Below are 13,592 nucleotides of genomic sequence, written 5' to 3' on the forward strand. Positions count from 1 at the left end.
TGGCGACCATTGCACACTGAGCACCTACTTTTTGATGTGCATCTATTTGCAGAGTGAGAGCGCAGACAATTGTAACATAGGCGCTGCTGTGTGACTACCTCCTTACGTTGGCTAGGTGTCATGGCGTTGAATGTGTCGCAGTTATAAATACTATGGCTACCCCTACAGAGCACACATGAAATGTCCATAGCGGCAAGACTTGTTCTGGTTTGTGAAGTCCCCGGAGTCCCCTGGTTGCTTGAACCCCTGGAGCCACCAACAGCCTCCAACACCCTAAGCTGGTTCTCCAAGAAGGCAAGCAAGCAGGAGAATGTGGGTATGGTGCTAGAAGAACCATCGAGGCTAAGCTCAAACCTACTTCTAAGGTCTTGGGTAAGTTTCCTAAGGATGATGTGGAGTAATAAGAAGCTCCAGGACTTCACATCAAAGCCTAAAGCACCGAGAGCCATACTGTTCTCCTTAATAACATTAACAAATTTGCGGAGGTTGACTGCTGAACCCTGTCCCAATGATGTGGACAGTATGGCTTCTAGGTGCTTATCAGCTATAAGCCTCTTATTTTCATAGCGCTCCTTGAGAAGCTGATAAGCAATACTATAGTTTCCGTCGGACAACTGCAGGTGCTTAACTAAGGCGAGAGGTTCCCTATCCAATGCGCCGACCAAGTAATGCATTTTCTGTACACTGGACAGACCCTCATTGTTGTGGATGAGGCTATCGAACAACCCTATGAAGTTGGGCCACTCGGTGTAGACACCCGAGAAACTCGGTAGATTTATTTTGGGTAGTTGAAATTGAGTTGATCTCGGCTCCACCCGAGTACCGCTGCTAGTCGATAAAAATCCCTCTGCTATCACTTTCACGGAATAGACCATCTCACAGAATTTTATATAATTATGGTCAGCCTGTTCCAGCGCGGACTCCTCAACCGACAGACCCTTCAGGCTCGTGTAGGCGTCCCGATATAGGTCACGCATCTCTTTTAAGTCCTCAAAACGGACTCTGAACATTGAAACGCTAGCTGGGTCCGATTTTCCCTGCAAACTACAAGCTAGCTTGTAGATCCCAGCTAGGTACTGCTCTGCAGCCTCCAGCTGGGCCATACACACTTTGGTGGGGTCGGCTGAGGAACCCCTAACCATTTTGCTTTCTGATTTGCTCATTGTTGTTTGTTAATATTTTCGTCTAATAAAATAACCTAAAAGCAGTCCCAGATATTTAAAAGTTACGTGTCAAAACGAAAGTTGGTCTGTGAACCTAATTCTCAGAATACGGTTGGGTACTAGTGATGGGAACTCGACTAACCGATTTATGCCGATTGACCACAGACACCAAGAGAACAGAACAACGTGACGTAACGATGACACGCACAAAACAGCTGACTGAAGACTTCAGTTTCAGTTGTGAAGTTTAGACAGATGGTTGTAAATAAACCGGGATGGACTGAAAATAGGGAATCCGGCTCGAAGGACCATGAAATGGAGGAGCAAGGGGGAAGTTTTAAGGAAAGAAACTGACCTGGCAGGAACGGTTGTCCGGCTGATCAAATGCGTTTGACCTCTTCGATTTTCCACCCGGTCTTCTCCAGGTTGATGTGCTGATGTACCGGTGCGCGGCGTAGAGCTACGTGTGTTGTAGTACGCGGCGGATTGTGCTTCTATCGCGGATTGAGTGACGGGAGCGTAAGGTGCGTCGACCGACTCTAATCGCGGCGGTGGTAGAAGTGGACGAGGGTCAGTCGTAGAGGTGGCAGATGACAGCTAGTGTTCATCTACCTGCAGTTTCCATTAGGATAGGGAAGGTGGGAAGGAGTTACAAGCATCTGTGTACCTGTCTGTCAGCTGTTTGTGTGTGTACCCACGAAGTTCCTTGACCCTATGCCTATGGCCCCAACACACTGAACTAATATGACTGGCGTACTCTAGTACATTATACTTCAAAGTAGGTATAATGTTTTTGTTTTAGATTTATAATTGAAGTTAATGAAAACGATAATGAAGATGAGGGTGACGACGACGATGAACAAGTTCAAACAGAGAGTGAACATGAAAGTGACATGGAAATTGATTTATAAAATAAAACACTTTAACATAAATAAATTCAAATTGGTAGATATTATGAAGGTAGACATCCTAATTTTAATGCTGTCAAACTATAAATTTTAAGCTAAATATGACATTTACAGGAACACTCATAGAATAAAATTTTACTTACTCTTACATTACGTCAGAAATAGTTACAAGCTATCGCGAGATTAATCCGGGCACACTTTTCTACGTGTGTAGCATGTCGTGCTACCTCGCCCCCGCCACGTCTCTCACCCCGCAAGGAGGGTCGCGCACGAAGTTGTCAAGCTATAATACTACTAATAAATTAAAGTGGTAGTGAGCCGACTGAGCGATGTCACACGGGTGTTGTGTGTGCGTTGTGTTAACGCTGCGTCGATTGTATATTTTAAAGAGACGAAACGCTTCATGTGTGGAATGTCGTTAAATTTTTATAACTTACAGGATAATGTTGTAGTAACTTTAAGATAGCAAACTACGAGTTAAAGAATGAATTACAGAGGAGTGAATAAGTTGAGTTTCTTACCTTATCATTGCTGTCTGATTCATGATTATGGATACCCTCAGCGCATCTACCGATGAATGAATTAATGACTAAATGACACATAATTCTTACCTTATCCGGGTAGTTAGGCACGGGCACGCCCCACTTCAAGTCTCTAGTAACAGCGCGAGGTCTCAGAGTCTCCTTGAGCCAGGCTCGCAGCACGGCGCGCGCGCCGCCCGCCCAGCCCGCTGACGCTTTGTCGGACCACGCGCGGATTGAGGGCTCTAACTGTGGGTAGTATAGGAATAATAACAGTCAGATAATAAGACATACAGGCTAAAGCCAGAGGTATACGAAACGAGCCAGGAAAACCTTCCGAAAATGACGCCGTCCGCCTGAAATTATCGGTTCCCGCTAATTTCATCTGCCTAATTGTTTTAAGGCGAACCAAAGCCATGATGTGATCAATAGGAAATTATGACAGATTCATGGATATAATGCTAGTCTCCTTGAGCCAGGCTCGTAGCACGGCGCGCGCGCCGCCCGCCCAGCCGGCCGACGCTTTGTCGGACCACGCGCGGATTGAAGGTTCTAGCTGTAGAAAGACAGTCAGATGATAACAGGCTAAAGGCAGAAGTATAGGAAAGGAGGTAGAAAGAGAGTAAACCTTTGAAAATCATACAAAAAGGAAGTTGTCTGCCTGAAATTGTCGGATCTAGATAATTTGACTGGCTAATCATTTCACCGCAGTTAAATACTCGTAGGTCTATTGTTTGTTGCAGACACGGTAAGCAGACGGAAAATACAAGCCATGATTGTGATCTATTGACAATTATCACAGATAAGTAAATAAGAATAGGTTCAAGGTCTCAATGTCTCCTTGAGCCAGGCGCGCAACACGGCGCGCGCGCCGCCCGCCCAGCCGGCCGAGGCTTTGTCGGACCAGGCGCGGATTGATGGTTCTAGCTGTAAAAATAACAGGCTAAAGTATGAGATATAGGAAAAAAGGTAGAAAGAGAGTAGAAGCCCACGAAAATCATCTAAAAAGGTCGTTTTGATCTGCCTAATCGTTTCACAACGGTAGGTATTCTAGCTTTATATTTTGTAGCCGATACGGTAAGAAGGAGAATATAAGCCATATTTGTGATCTATTGGGAACAATCACAGATACATGGAAATAACGCTAGAGTCTCCTTGAGCCAGGGGCGAAGCACGGCGCGCGCACCGCCCGCCCAGCCCGCTGACGCTTTGTCGGACCACGCGCGGATCGATGGCTCTAGCTGTGGGTAATAGAGGATTTTAGGGAACAGCAAAAGTGTCAGACAATGAAAGTCTTATAGGCCAAAGTCAGAGGTATAGGAAAGGAGTCTGGAAAAGAAATTATAGGACCACGCGATTGTTATTTGTTAAATGTGTTTAACAAATAACAATCCTTTTTTTATTTTTCAATGGCTTGTATTTAAACCTCCACCAGAAATTATATGATACTGCCGCCAATAAATTCAAAATCTCCGCCAAAACGGATAAATCATCACCAAATCATGCTTCCCTAAATATTTTTGAAATGAACCAAATTATTTTTTACTGCATACTGTAAAACTATATGTGCCTAGTAAAATCTATCCGTTACGCCATCTCGACTCCCATTCGTGTGGCCGAGGGTTTGAATTTTGCCATGTACCAATAATTTCTATAGAAATAAGGAATTGAAATACAATTTATTATAGTTAAGTGCTTGGTGCTTGGGGTTTCTCTGATGGATCGTATCAGAAATGAGGTTATCTGTCAGAGGACTAAGGTTATTGACATAGCTGTCAAAATATGCAAGCTGAAATGGCAGTGGGCTGGTTATATCTGCCGAAGAACCGATAACTGTTGGGGTAGACGAGTTCTCGAGTAGAGACCTCGAACAGGCAAACGCAGCGTGGGACGCCCTCCTGCCCGCTGGACTGACGACCTTAGGCGGGTTGTGTTTGGATGAGGAAGGCCGAGGACCGAGTGTTGTGGCGCTCCTTGGGAGAGGCCTATGTCCAGCAGTGGATGATTATTGGCTGATGATCATGATGATGATAGGTAAATGTATGTATATGAGTATGCGGGCGCGGGGGGATGGCGCCGCTCAAATTTGACCTTGTCCAGAAGGGGTGAATTTGCCGCGATGTATTGAGGTCGATGTACTAGACATCAATACATTGCGTCCACAAATCGCATCGCGCAAATTCAAAATTCATGCCGCACCACTCTTAAAGCCGTAAATGCCTACATATTAAAATTAACAGGTAAATCGATTACCTTTATACTATATTTTATATTGTTTTTGGGTAGGATAATTTGGTGATAGTTATAAAAAAAAATTGAACACTTAGTTTTGGTGTCAATGTTTATATTTTAGTATAGCATAATTTGGTGATGATTTATCCGTTTTGGCGACGAAAAAGATTTTCTATTGTAAACTTGCAATTATTTGGAGGCGTGTTTGTTTATTTTGGAACGTAAACGTTTTTTTTTGGGGTTTCGATTTTGGAGTTCATTTAATTAATTTGGTTTTAATTAATTTTTTTGGTGCAATGTATTAGCGTACAATTATTTTTTTTGGTGATGATTTAAATTGTACCCTTTTTCAATATTATCTGCTATTGAAAAATAGATCTTGTGTGGTGCTAATTGTGTTCCTTTTTCACTCACACTGTATCTATTGTGTTTGTAAAACTGTTTCACCGTAGTGTTCAGCCGACGGCACGGGCTGTTCTGAGCGCTGAAACAAGCGAGGCGACCGGTGTGACCGGTGTCGCTCGCTCGCTGAAACGCCGAAGGCACATTTACCCTCACTTAGTATTTTTATTAGTTTATTCTGCATTAGGACCATATTATTGTATACATGCTTGCTTTATATATTATGTGTATGTTTTTATAATAGTTATTATATTTTCCAGTATTGGTATTTAAGTATAAAATTTATGTATAACCGTATACCTATATACAATATATATATTATTTTTTTTTATAAAAGTAGGTCAAAAATGACAGTCACTCTAGGACGCGACTGAAAACCAGTGCCGCGTCAGGTGGGTGGATGTCACCTCATCTGTAGCGGTGTAAGCTGAGGCGCGGGCCTTTTCGGTGCTGGACAACTCACACCATTATACAGGGTGTTGCAAAAAGGGTATACTAAGCCGAAACCTACATGTGCAGCATGTTATATCTAAGCCCGAAACTGAAATCCGAATTTGAAAATTCACGAAAAAAAAAATCATTTTCCATAGAAATTTTGTTGGTCACGTGACTTTTACTATGGAAAAAAAAATTTTTTTTCACGAATTTCCAAATTCTGATTTCAGTTTCGGGCTTAGATATAACATGCTGCACATGTAGGTTTCGGCTTAGTATACCAATTTTGCAACACCCTGTATATATATATATATATATATATTTTTAAATTATTCTTAATGTTCTTTTGTTTGTTTGTTTCACTTTTAATTTCGTTTTTTTGTTTTATTTTTTGTGTACTTTTTACTTATGTTATTATTATTTTTTGGTGTGTGGTGCTAGACACCGAATAAATACTTTTTATCTTTTATCTATCTTTATCTCATTGATGGCTCTAGCTGTAAAAAGACACTCAGATGATAACAGGCTAAAGGCTAAAGTAAGAGGTATAGGAAAGGAGGTAGAAAGAGCGTAGAGAGATACAAAGAGCCTATATTGACAATAATCACAGATATTTATGGGAATAGGATTCATTGCTCTAACTGTTAGTAGTAGAGGAATAATAATATATAAAGAGAGTTAGACAATAATATAAGAAGTAGAAATAAAATAGAAAAGGAGCCTTTCCGAAAGTCTTTCAAAAGGATGCAGGCCGTTGCGGCCCTCTATAACAGCGAAACCTGGAAGTGATACTAATGTGAAGAAGACATGTCATGATAAAGTGGGAATAATCACAGATAGGTACACGGGAATAAGGCTGAACTAGTTTGTTTAAAAGATAAATTGTTACCTGATTTAACTCAATAAACAGCTGTTCGCTGGCTCTGATTATCGGTGAGTCTCCGCACACCTGCAAATGAAAAGCAAATATTAAGAAACCAACAGAAAAACTTTATAGTGGTAGAATCAGAAATGTTGTAAGGTATTATAACTATGTCGCATAAATGTGTCAGTCTGTTTTTCCCCAAAACTTTTTTAAAGATACATTGAGTCTTTCAGGATAAAGTAGGCCACTATCGATCCTAGAATTTTCACAGAGGAATCCATTTTTCACCACATTTAAACTTATTACCACCAACAGCTCACGTACCTTACACCGTGGGTTGACCAGTTCGGTGGCATTGATCAGTTTCCCGCACTTGTCGCACTGGTCCCCTCTAGCGTCGGGGTACAGACAGCCGGGGTGGTGGCACACTCCCTCCACGAACCTAGGGGAGGGGATAAGGGGATGAAAATTAAATATTAGATTTGATGAAATTGTTGTGGGGATAGCGAAGCTTGTAAAGAGAGCCTTCTGGGTAGTCATGTCCGGCAGTGGACGTAGTAATTTTAGTAGTCGTAGTGGGGAATGTATAGCTTGTAGATGATACTATAATCACAACGGGGAATACCAAAACTAAATATAATATCGCAAGCGAGCCAGCTCGTCCATAAACACAATAGTTGGAATCTGATTGATAATTTTTAACCACGGTGACTGGTGTGTGCCTCGTGTTTGTCAGCGTGTTTCTTTCTTTCTTTCTTTCTTTCTGTAGATTAGCATCAGTTGCTTCTTATTCCTAGCGTGTTACTGACAAACATGGGGCACTAAAGGTCACGCCTGGTTGACAGAAGACAGAATGACAGGTGTTATATAATTATGTGATGTTACCTTTAGGCGCGTTTAACGAATAGCACTGTGGCAATAGTGTCAGTTGCTGACAGTACTGACCTGTCAGCGAGGAAGCGGCTGCACTGCTGGCAGTACAGCTGGTCGACCGACTTCTTGCTGATGAAGCCGTTGTCCTGGAGCTTCAGGAACATCTTCTGGGTGATTCTGAAATAAAAAGGCAAAGTTGTAATATTTTTAAAATTATATTTACTTATGAGACCTCTTTCCAGCCCTGTTGAGGCGAAATTATCATAATTGAATTGGAAATATGATGGTAAATTTTTATATTTGTGCTTAAAAATTATGTTTTTCCAACTTTTCTCATAATGTAGAGAAATCTATCTTTTGCACCACTGTGATTGCGTTCGAGGATACTAAAATTGTATGAATATTAACTTTGTTGAACCAGCGGTACACCCAGTATAGTATCGCCCAGTACTAAGTGACTAGTCAGGTGAGACGCGTGCGACTCACTCACACCACATATATTGGTGACGAAGCATTCAGCTCCATACCAGGCCATTGTATTTTTTAATAAACTGCCCCCATCCCTAAAATTGATGGTAACGAAAAGCTGCTTTAAAAGTGAACTGAAATCTCTTTTATTGGAAAAATGTCTATATGACTTGAATGATTTTTGATATGTTTCGTGAACTTTCTTAATTTGTTTTTAATTTTTGAATTAATTTGTGACTTAAATTGTTATTTACATTATTTTTGCTTTTATTTCTGATATAGTTTTTAATTTTTTATTTGGACATTAATTTTATTTACATTAATTTTATTAATAATTTAAATTTATTTTAAATTTTGTTTATCAGATCTTTTAATGCATGTGTGATAGGTAATTTCTGTTTAGTTATAAGAATTTCAAATACACCTTGTGTTTATGAATAAATAAATCAATGAATGACGACCGAATGGCGTAGTGGTTAGTGACCCTGACTACTGAGCCGATGGTCCCGGGTTCGATTCCCGGCTGGGGCAGATATTTGTTTAAACACAGATATTTGTTCTCGGGTCTTGGATGTGCCCGTAAAATGGCAATAGGCCCGCCCCCTATTACATTGGGACTAACATAACACTCTGGCGAAAAGTGGGTGCAGCAATGCACCTCTGCCTACCCCGCAAGGGAGTACATTAGTAGGTACAAGGCGTGAGTGCGCGTGTGTGTGTGAATGACTCACTCGGTCTGTTCCGCGGTGCTGGTGCGGCCGAAGTGGTCGAACCCGATGTTGAACCAGCGGTACACGCTGTTGTGGATCGCGAAGTATTTGTCGCAGATCTCTCGGGGGGTCACGCCTTCTTCTAACGCCTGTAAGAATAATAATATATTTTAATTAGGTTGAAGTTTTACGGGCCTATGTAGGTATTTTGGGCTTCGACAATGCATGTCTTCTCCGAGTCACAACAATATTATAGAATATGATGGAAATTTTTGTGTCGAATAAAGTTTTTCTATTCTATTCTATTCTAAATGGCCAAAAACTAGGGTTTATCGATGACAGGCGAAGCCCCCGCTGAACCCATAATATGGGTGACGGAAAATGCGTAGAATATAGAAGTTAATTTTATTTCCACCAGACATGGCCGTTTTAAGCATTTTTTATGACTTCTAGACTTTCGCTATGTATTAGAAGTTGTAAAAGTTCAAAATAGCATAATGAACAAGGTTATATAGTCAGTTTTGGTAAAAACGCTTTTAAACAGAAATTATGATATTTTTTTCTGTCGGCGGCGCTAGTTAGCCTTAAGTGAGAGTCGAATTCCACTTTACCTTAGTTTCAGTAGCTGTGCCATATTCGTCTGTTCCAGATATGTACAGTGTGTTGTAGTCACAGAGCCGACAATATCTGAAATATTAACGTATTTTTTAGTTATTTTTTGACCAACCACATCAATTACCAATATTAAGATGTTAGATCTAGCAGGAAAGGTATATGAACGTATACCTCTACAATATATCATCGGATGACAGGAAAAACAAAGGCAGATTTTTCAATACACAGATAAAAGTTTTCTAAGGAATAATTTTGATGCTGTCGCATCTGAATGTACAGTGCCACAAACTTATCTGTTCCGGTGAGAGCTCACGTAAATGTGTAATATTTCTTAATTCTATAAGATTTTAAGTTTGCCAGAAGTGGTAATTCGCTCTTGTGGTTTTTATAAACTCATCTGAACTTTAACAATATACAATTCATTAGTAAGTAATGAGATATGGAACAATTTAGTTCGCTCTCACCGGAACAGATAAGTTTGTCGCACTGTATGTATGCTGAGACAGTGACAGCAACAATTTTATTTTATCACGTCTCAGCGTGCGTGTCTTGCGTCCCGTGCCAGGTCTTATGATAAATGCAAAACACTCACCGTGCAAATATATCCGCCGACAGCACACATCCGATGATGTTGCCCAGATGTGGCACGTTGTTCACGTAGGGCAGAGCGGAGGTGATCAGAATGTTCTTGCGGCCTTTTATGGGTAGGCTGTGGACAAATAATGTTAAAATTAAAACGATAAAATATTAAGATATGAAGTAGGAGTGTTCTATCAAAAGTGGCAAGAATCAGGTAAATTGATAACTGTGGAAAATACAGGTTTATGTTATTTACAAGAACGAAAATAGGTTGACGTTTTTTTTTTGTTTTTTCCCCTAAATGCGCCATTTTGTATTCGAGGAAACGTAAGCTGTTATATTTTTACCCAAATTATCAAACCCATAGTTGGACTACATGTGTTGCGTAGGGTGTGGTTACAAATCAGCATTTTAGTGAAAAAAAAAATGAATTGTAAGTTACAATTCTACTTTTTATTCACAAAAATACATAAGTAAATTAATAAAAGAAAAACGTAAGTAATATTAGCAGGCGATGTCTCACTCGTACATTCATCTGGTAATTTTACCAAATTTGGTTATTGTCACTTGATTTTTCGTTTCATTGTAAATAATTGACATTGTTAATAATATATTTTAAAGGTTCATGAAATAGGCTGTAAACTGATTATAACATTAACTATAAGAACTACTCACATAACCTTTCCTTGCTCGAGTTTCGGCTGCAGTCGCTCGAGCCCGTGCTTCCAGTTCTCTTCAGCCAGTTCAATCTCCTCGGGCGTGGGACCCACCTCCACTGGCTCTTCCGGTTTTTACAGAATAGGATAAAAACTACTCTTGAGGAAAACACAGTGAGGAAACCTACACATTTAGATTTCTAGACGTGTATCCTAAGTGCATTGTGCTGAAAACGGCGATACGGCTCGCGACCTATTTTGTGAGCACAAATGTACAGCGAAAAGCGAATGAATCGCTTGCGGGTCACAAAAGCGGCTGGATTACAGTCGTGAGTATATGTATATATATTTTTACAAAATAGCGCTACCTTTTGCTAGCCCCGAAGTGTGTTATATTGTGGCACGTGGAGATCCATAGTATCTACCTACGCCTCTGGTAGATAATCGCTAATATATTATGTCTATAGATTTATAATATTGGTCTATAAGAACTACTCACATAACCTTCCCCTGCTCTAGTTTCGGCTGCAGTCGCTCGAGCCCGTGCTTCCAGTTCTCTTCAGCCAGTTCGATCTCCTCGGGCGTGAGACCCACCTCCACTGGCTCTTCTGGTGATCTGGAAACAGATAGGTATAGTTTATACAGCGGTAAATATCTGGAGATAGAGGTGAGGATTTTATACAGCGATAAATACAAATAATCAAACGTGACTCAATTACTTAGAGCGGATGTGGATATGTCAATCTAAGAATAATCTATGCCCGTAAAACTGGCGCGACTCATTATTCTGAGCCGTGAATTGAGACTGCTACGTCATAACAAGCGCGGGTCGGTCAGTATTATTTTTTTGAACATTTTTAAAAATCATTTATAACTTTTTTTGGTGTTGATTTTTTTATGCTGTAACCTATCGAATAAAATATTTAAAAAGCACATGAATATTTCTTATTGTTACAAACCAAACTTAGTTTTATTTTTATAAAGACACAGTTTTTCTAGTGCATATTCCGATACATAATTAATTTAACAAATTCATTTCTGCAGTCCACCAACCCGCACTAGGCCCGCTTGGAAGGAGACCCGTGCCCCAGCAGTGGGGACGTGATGGGTCATGATGATGGTGATGTTGAATTAATTTCTACTATGTAGTTAAAAACGATAGCTTACGTCGCAGTCGCCACCAGACTCGGCACTTGTGGCAGCCCGAGCGCGGAGGGCGCGCCGAAGGGGCCCTGTGCAGAGCCGCCCCATTGCTTTACTGCTTCCTGCAGAAAAATAGATAGATAGAATACCTATTATTTATTTGTCCTTACCTACACATGAAAATACCTTACATAACTTAAATACTAACACATATAAAAGGGCGGTATTGTCGCTTTTTCAAGACAACCTTAGGGTGGCCGGATATTTATGATCAAAGAGGGGTACCGTGTACTTAAGAATAGCATTATTTTAAGAATTTTATTATTTTATACCTACAAACTACATACAATAATAATAGAACAATAACATTACTCGTACTCATGGAAGTAATTATGCTGTGATATAACGACTACAGAAGGCCTAGTACGACATGCGACAAAAGCTTGTGGATAGTTTGCTGCAATTGCTTACTTGAACAGCCTTAGCCGCAGCGATGTCTTCGAACCATTTTTGAATATTTTTGGTCGCTTCCAGGTACGTGGTCTTGTGTGTCGCGCTGTAGTACAGCGGGTACAGGGTGCTCCAGATCGATATGTCAGCTGCTGACAGTTTGTCCTGGAAACAGAAAAAGCCATATGAATATTATGAATTACTTATAATTATAATATGCATTATGCAGCTTGGCAGCTATTTGCCTATTCTAAGGAGGATGTGCTCCCAATCCTCTCGTATCATTCGTTTATTAATTCAACATGAGCACTGAGCAGATGGCTGCCATTTTGGTCAAAATAGATGATTTCTAGTGTACTTTGGACATGGACAACATTTTGTTCAATATAGAAGTTTCTAGGTGCCGCACAATGTGAGCCAGTGCGACGCAAGATTTTTGTCACGTCTTGTTTTGTGCGTTTTGCGCCCCATGCTAGGTACACAGATCTGTCGTGCGAATCTTGCGCCCCATCCTACGTATCTAGCCCATTTAGGCACATAATCTGACTGCGTTCGATCTACAATCAGACTAGATAAACTCCAAGTCAATAACGATTATTGGCTGACTCACCCCAAGTATATACTTCTTCTTGGCCAGCACCGCGTCTATATCCGTCAGCAGAGATGTCAGCAGCTGACGCAGCTCCGGCGCTGGCTTGCCGGTGACTGCTGACAGCGTGGCTGGGAGGAGCCGCGTGGCTTCCCACTCTTGCATTTGTTGGCTACAGGGGTGAAACATTATAAGTTATTGTCAAAGTCAAATGCTTTTATTTATCGTATAGGTATTTTTTTCTGATGAAATTTAAAAAATAGATTTTATAGAAATCAGAATTTATTTAATAAAAAGAAATTACAACACCAATTACAGTGGTCACCACACTAGGCTAAATGCCTGTATAGTGGTGACCCGCGGAAGATATTATCAAAAACGATTTACATAGCGTGTAGGTTACATTTAGTATTCTGTTTTTAAACTAATTAATAGTAATATTATATAAAACAGTTTTGGCTTAAAATTAAGATGTTTTAAACTAGTAATAGGAACATGAGTTTATAATTTAATTTACTTAACTTAAAAAATGTGATGCATGTTGTGTAGTTGTGTTGTGGGTGTGTTTGAGTTCATGTGAGAGTGTGTGGTTGTGCGTATATGAGTGTGTGTGTGTGTGTGTGTGTGTGTATATAGTCTACTGCTGATTAGGCCTCTACAAAGTAGTTTTACAATACTCTTACCTCTGCCTTCCTAATCAAGCCACCTAGTCCAGTGTAGTTGATACATTACCTTTAAAATTTTGTTGATTTTATCTGTTCAAGATGAAATGAATCCAATAAAATAGCAAAACATTAATTTATTTTGTTAAAAGGCTATTCTGGAGTGTGTAACAAGATGATTCCTACTCACCACTGTCCATTCTGCGAAAGGTCCACCACGGGCATCAAGTACTGCGCGGCCGCATTGCTGGAGAAGAACAAGAGCTCCTCGTCCACCTCAAGCAGTGGCAGCGAGCGCGGGCCTGCAAACAGGGGCTCTGA

At 40.4% G+C, this 13,592-nt stretch overlaps 1 protein-coding gene across 1 annotated transcript in view; it reads right to left on the reverse strand.

The window, feature by feature from the left end:
* LOC105398623 (methionine--tRNA ligase, cytoplasmic) overlaps positions 1 to 13,592 on the reverse strand; it is a 34,026-nt gene that overhangs the window by 18,827 nt on the left and 1,607 nt on the right. The window contains exons 2-13 of the mRNA XM_048629668.1: positions 13,462 to 13,588; positions 12,631 to 12,781; positions 12,042 to 12,185; positions 11,595 to 11,692; positions 10,927 to 11,043; positions 9,785 to 9,901; positions 9,189 to 9,264; positions 8,599 to 8,726; positions 7,472 to 7,576; positions 6,851 to 6,968; positions 6,551 to 6,610; positions 2,683 to 2,841 (exon numbers count right to left, since the gene is read on the reverse strand). Coding sequence (XP_048485625.1) covers positions 2,683 to 2,841; positions 6,551 to 6,610; positions 6,851 to 6,968; positions 7,472 to 7,576; positions 8,599 to 8,726; positions 9,189 to 9,264; positions 9,785 to 9,901; positions 10,927 to 11,043; positions 11,595 to 11,692; positions 12,042 to 12,185; positions 12,631 to 12,781; positions 13,462 to 13,588 — 1,400 coding nt within the window. The remainder of the gene's footprint in view (positions 1 to 2,682; positions 2,842 to 6,550; positions 6,611 to 6,850; positions 6,969 to 7,471; positions 7,577 to 8,598; positions 8,727 to 9,188; positions 9,265 to 9,784; positions 9,902 to 10,926; positions 11,044 to 11,594; positions 11,693 to 12,041; positions 12,186 to 12,630; positions 12,782 to 13,461; positions 13,589 to 13,592) is intronic.

The sequence above is a fragment of the Plutella xylostella genome, chromosome 2 (assembly GCF_932276165.1).
Source record: "Plutella xylostella chromosome 2, ilPluXylo3.1, whole genome shotgun sequence".
NCBI classification, from domain to species: Eukaryota; Metazoa; Arthropoda; class Insecta; order Lepidoptera; family Plutellidae; genus Plutella; species Plutella xylostella.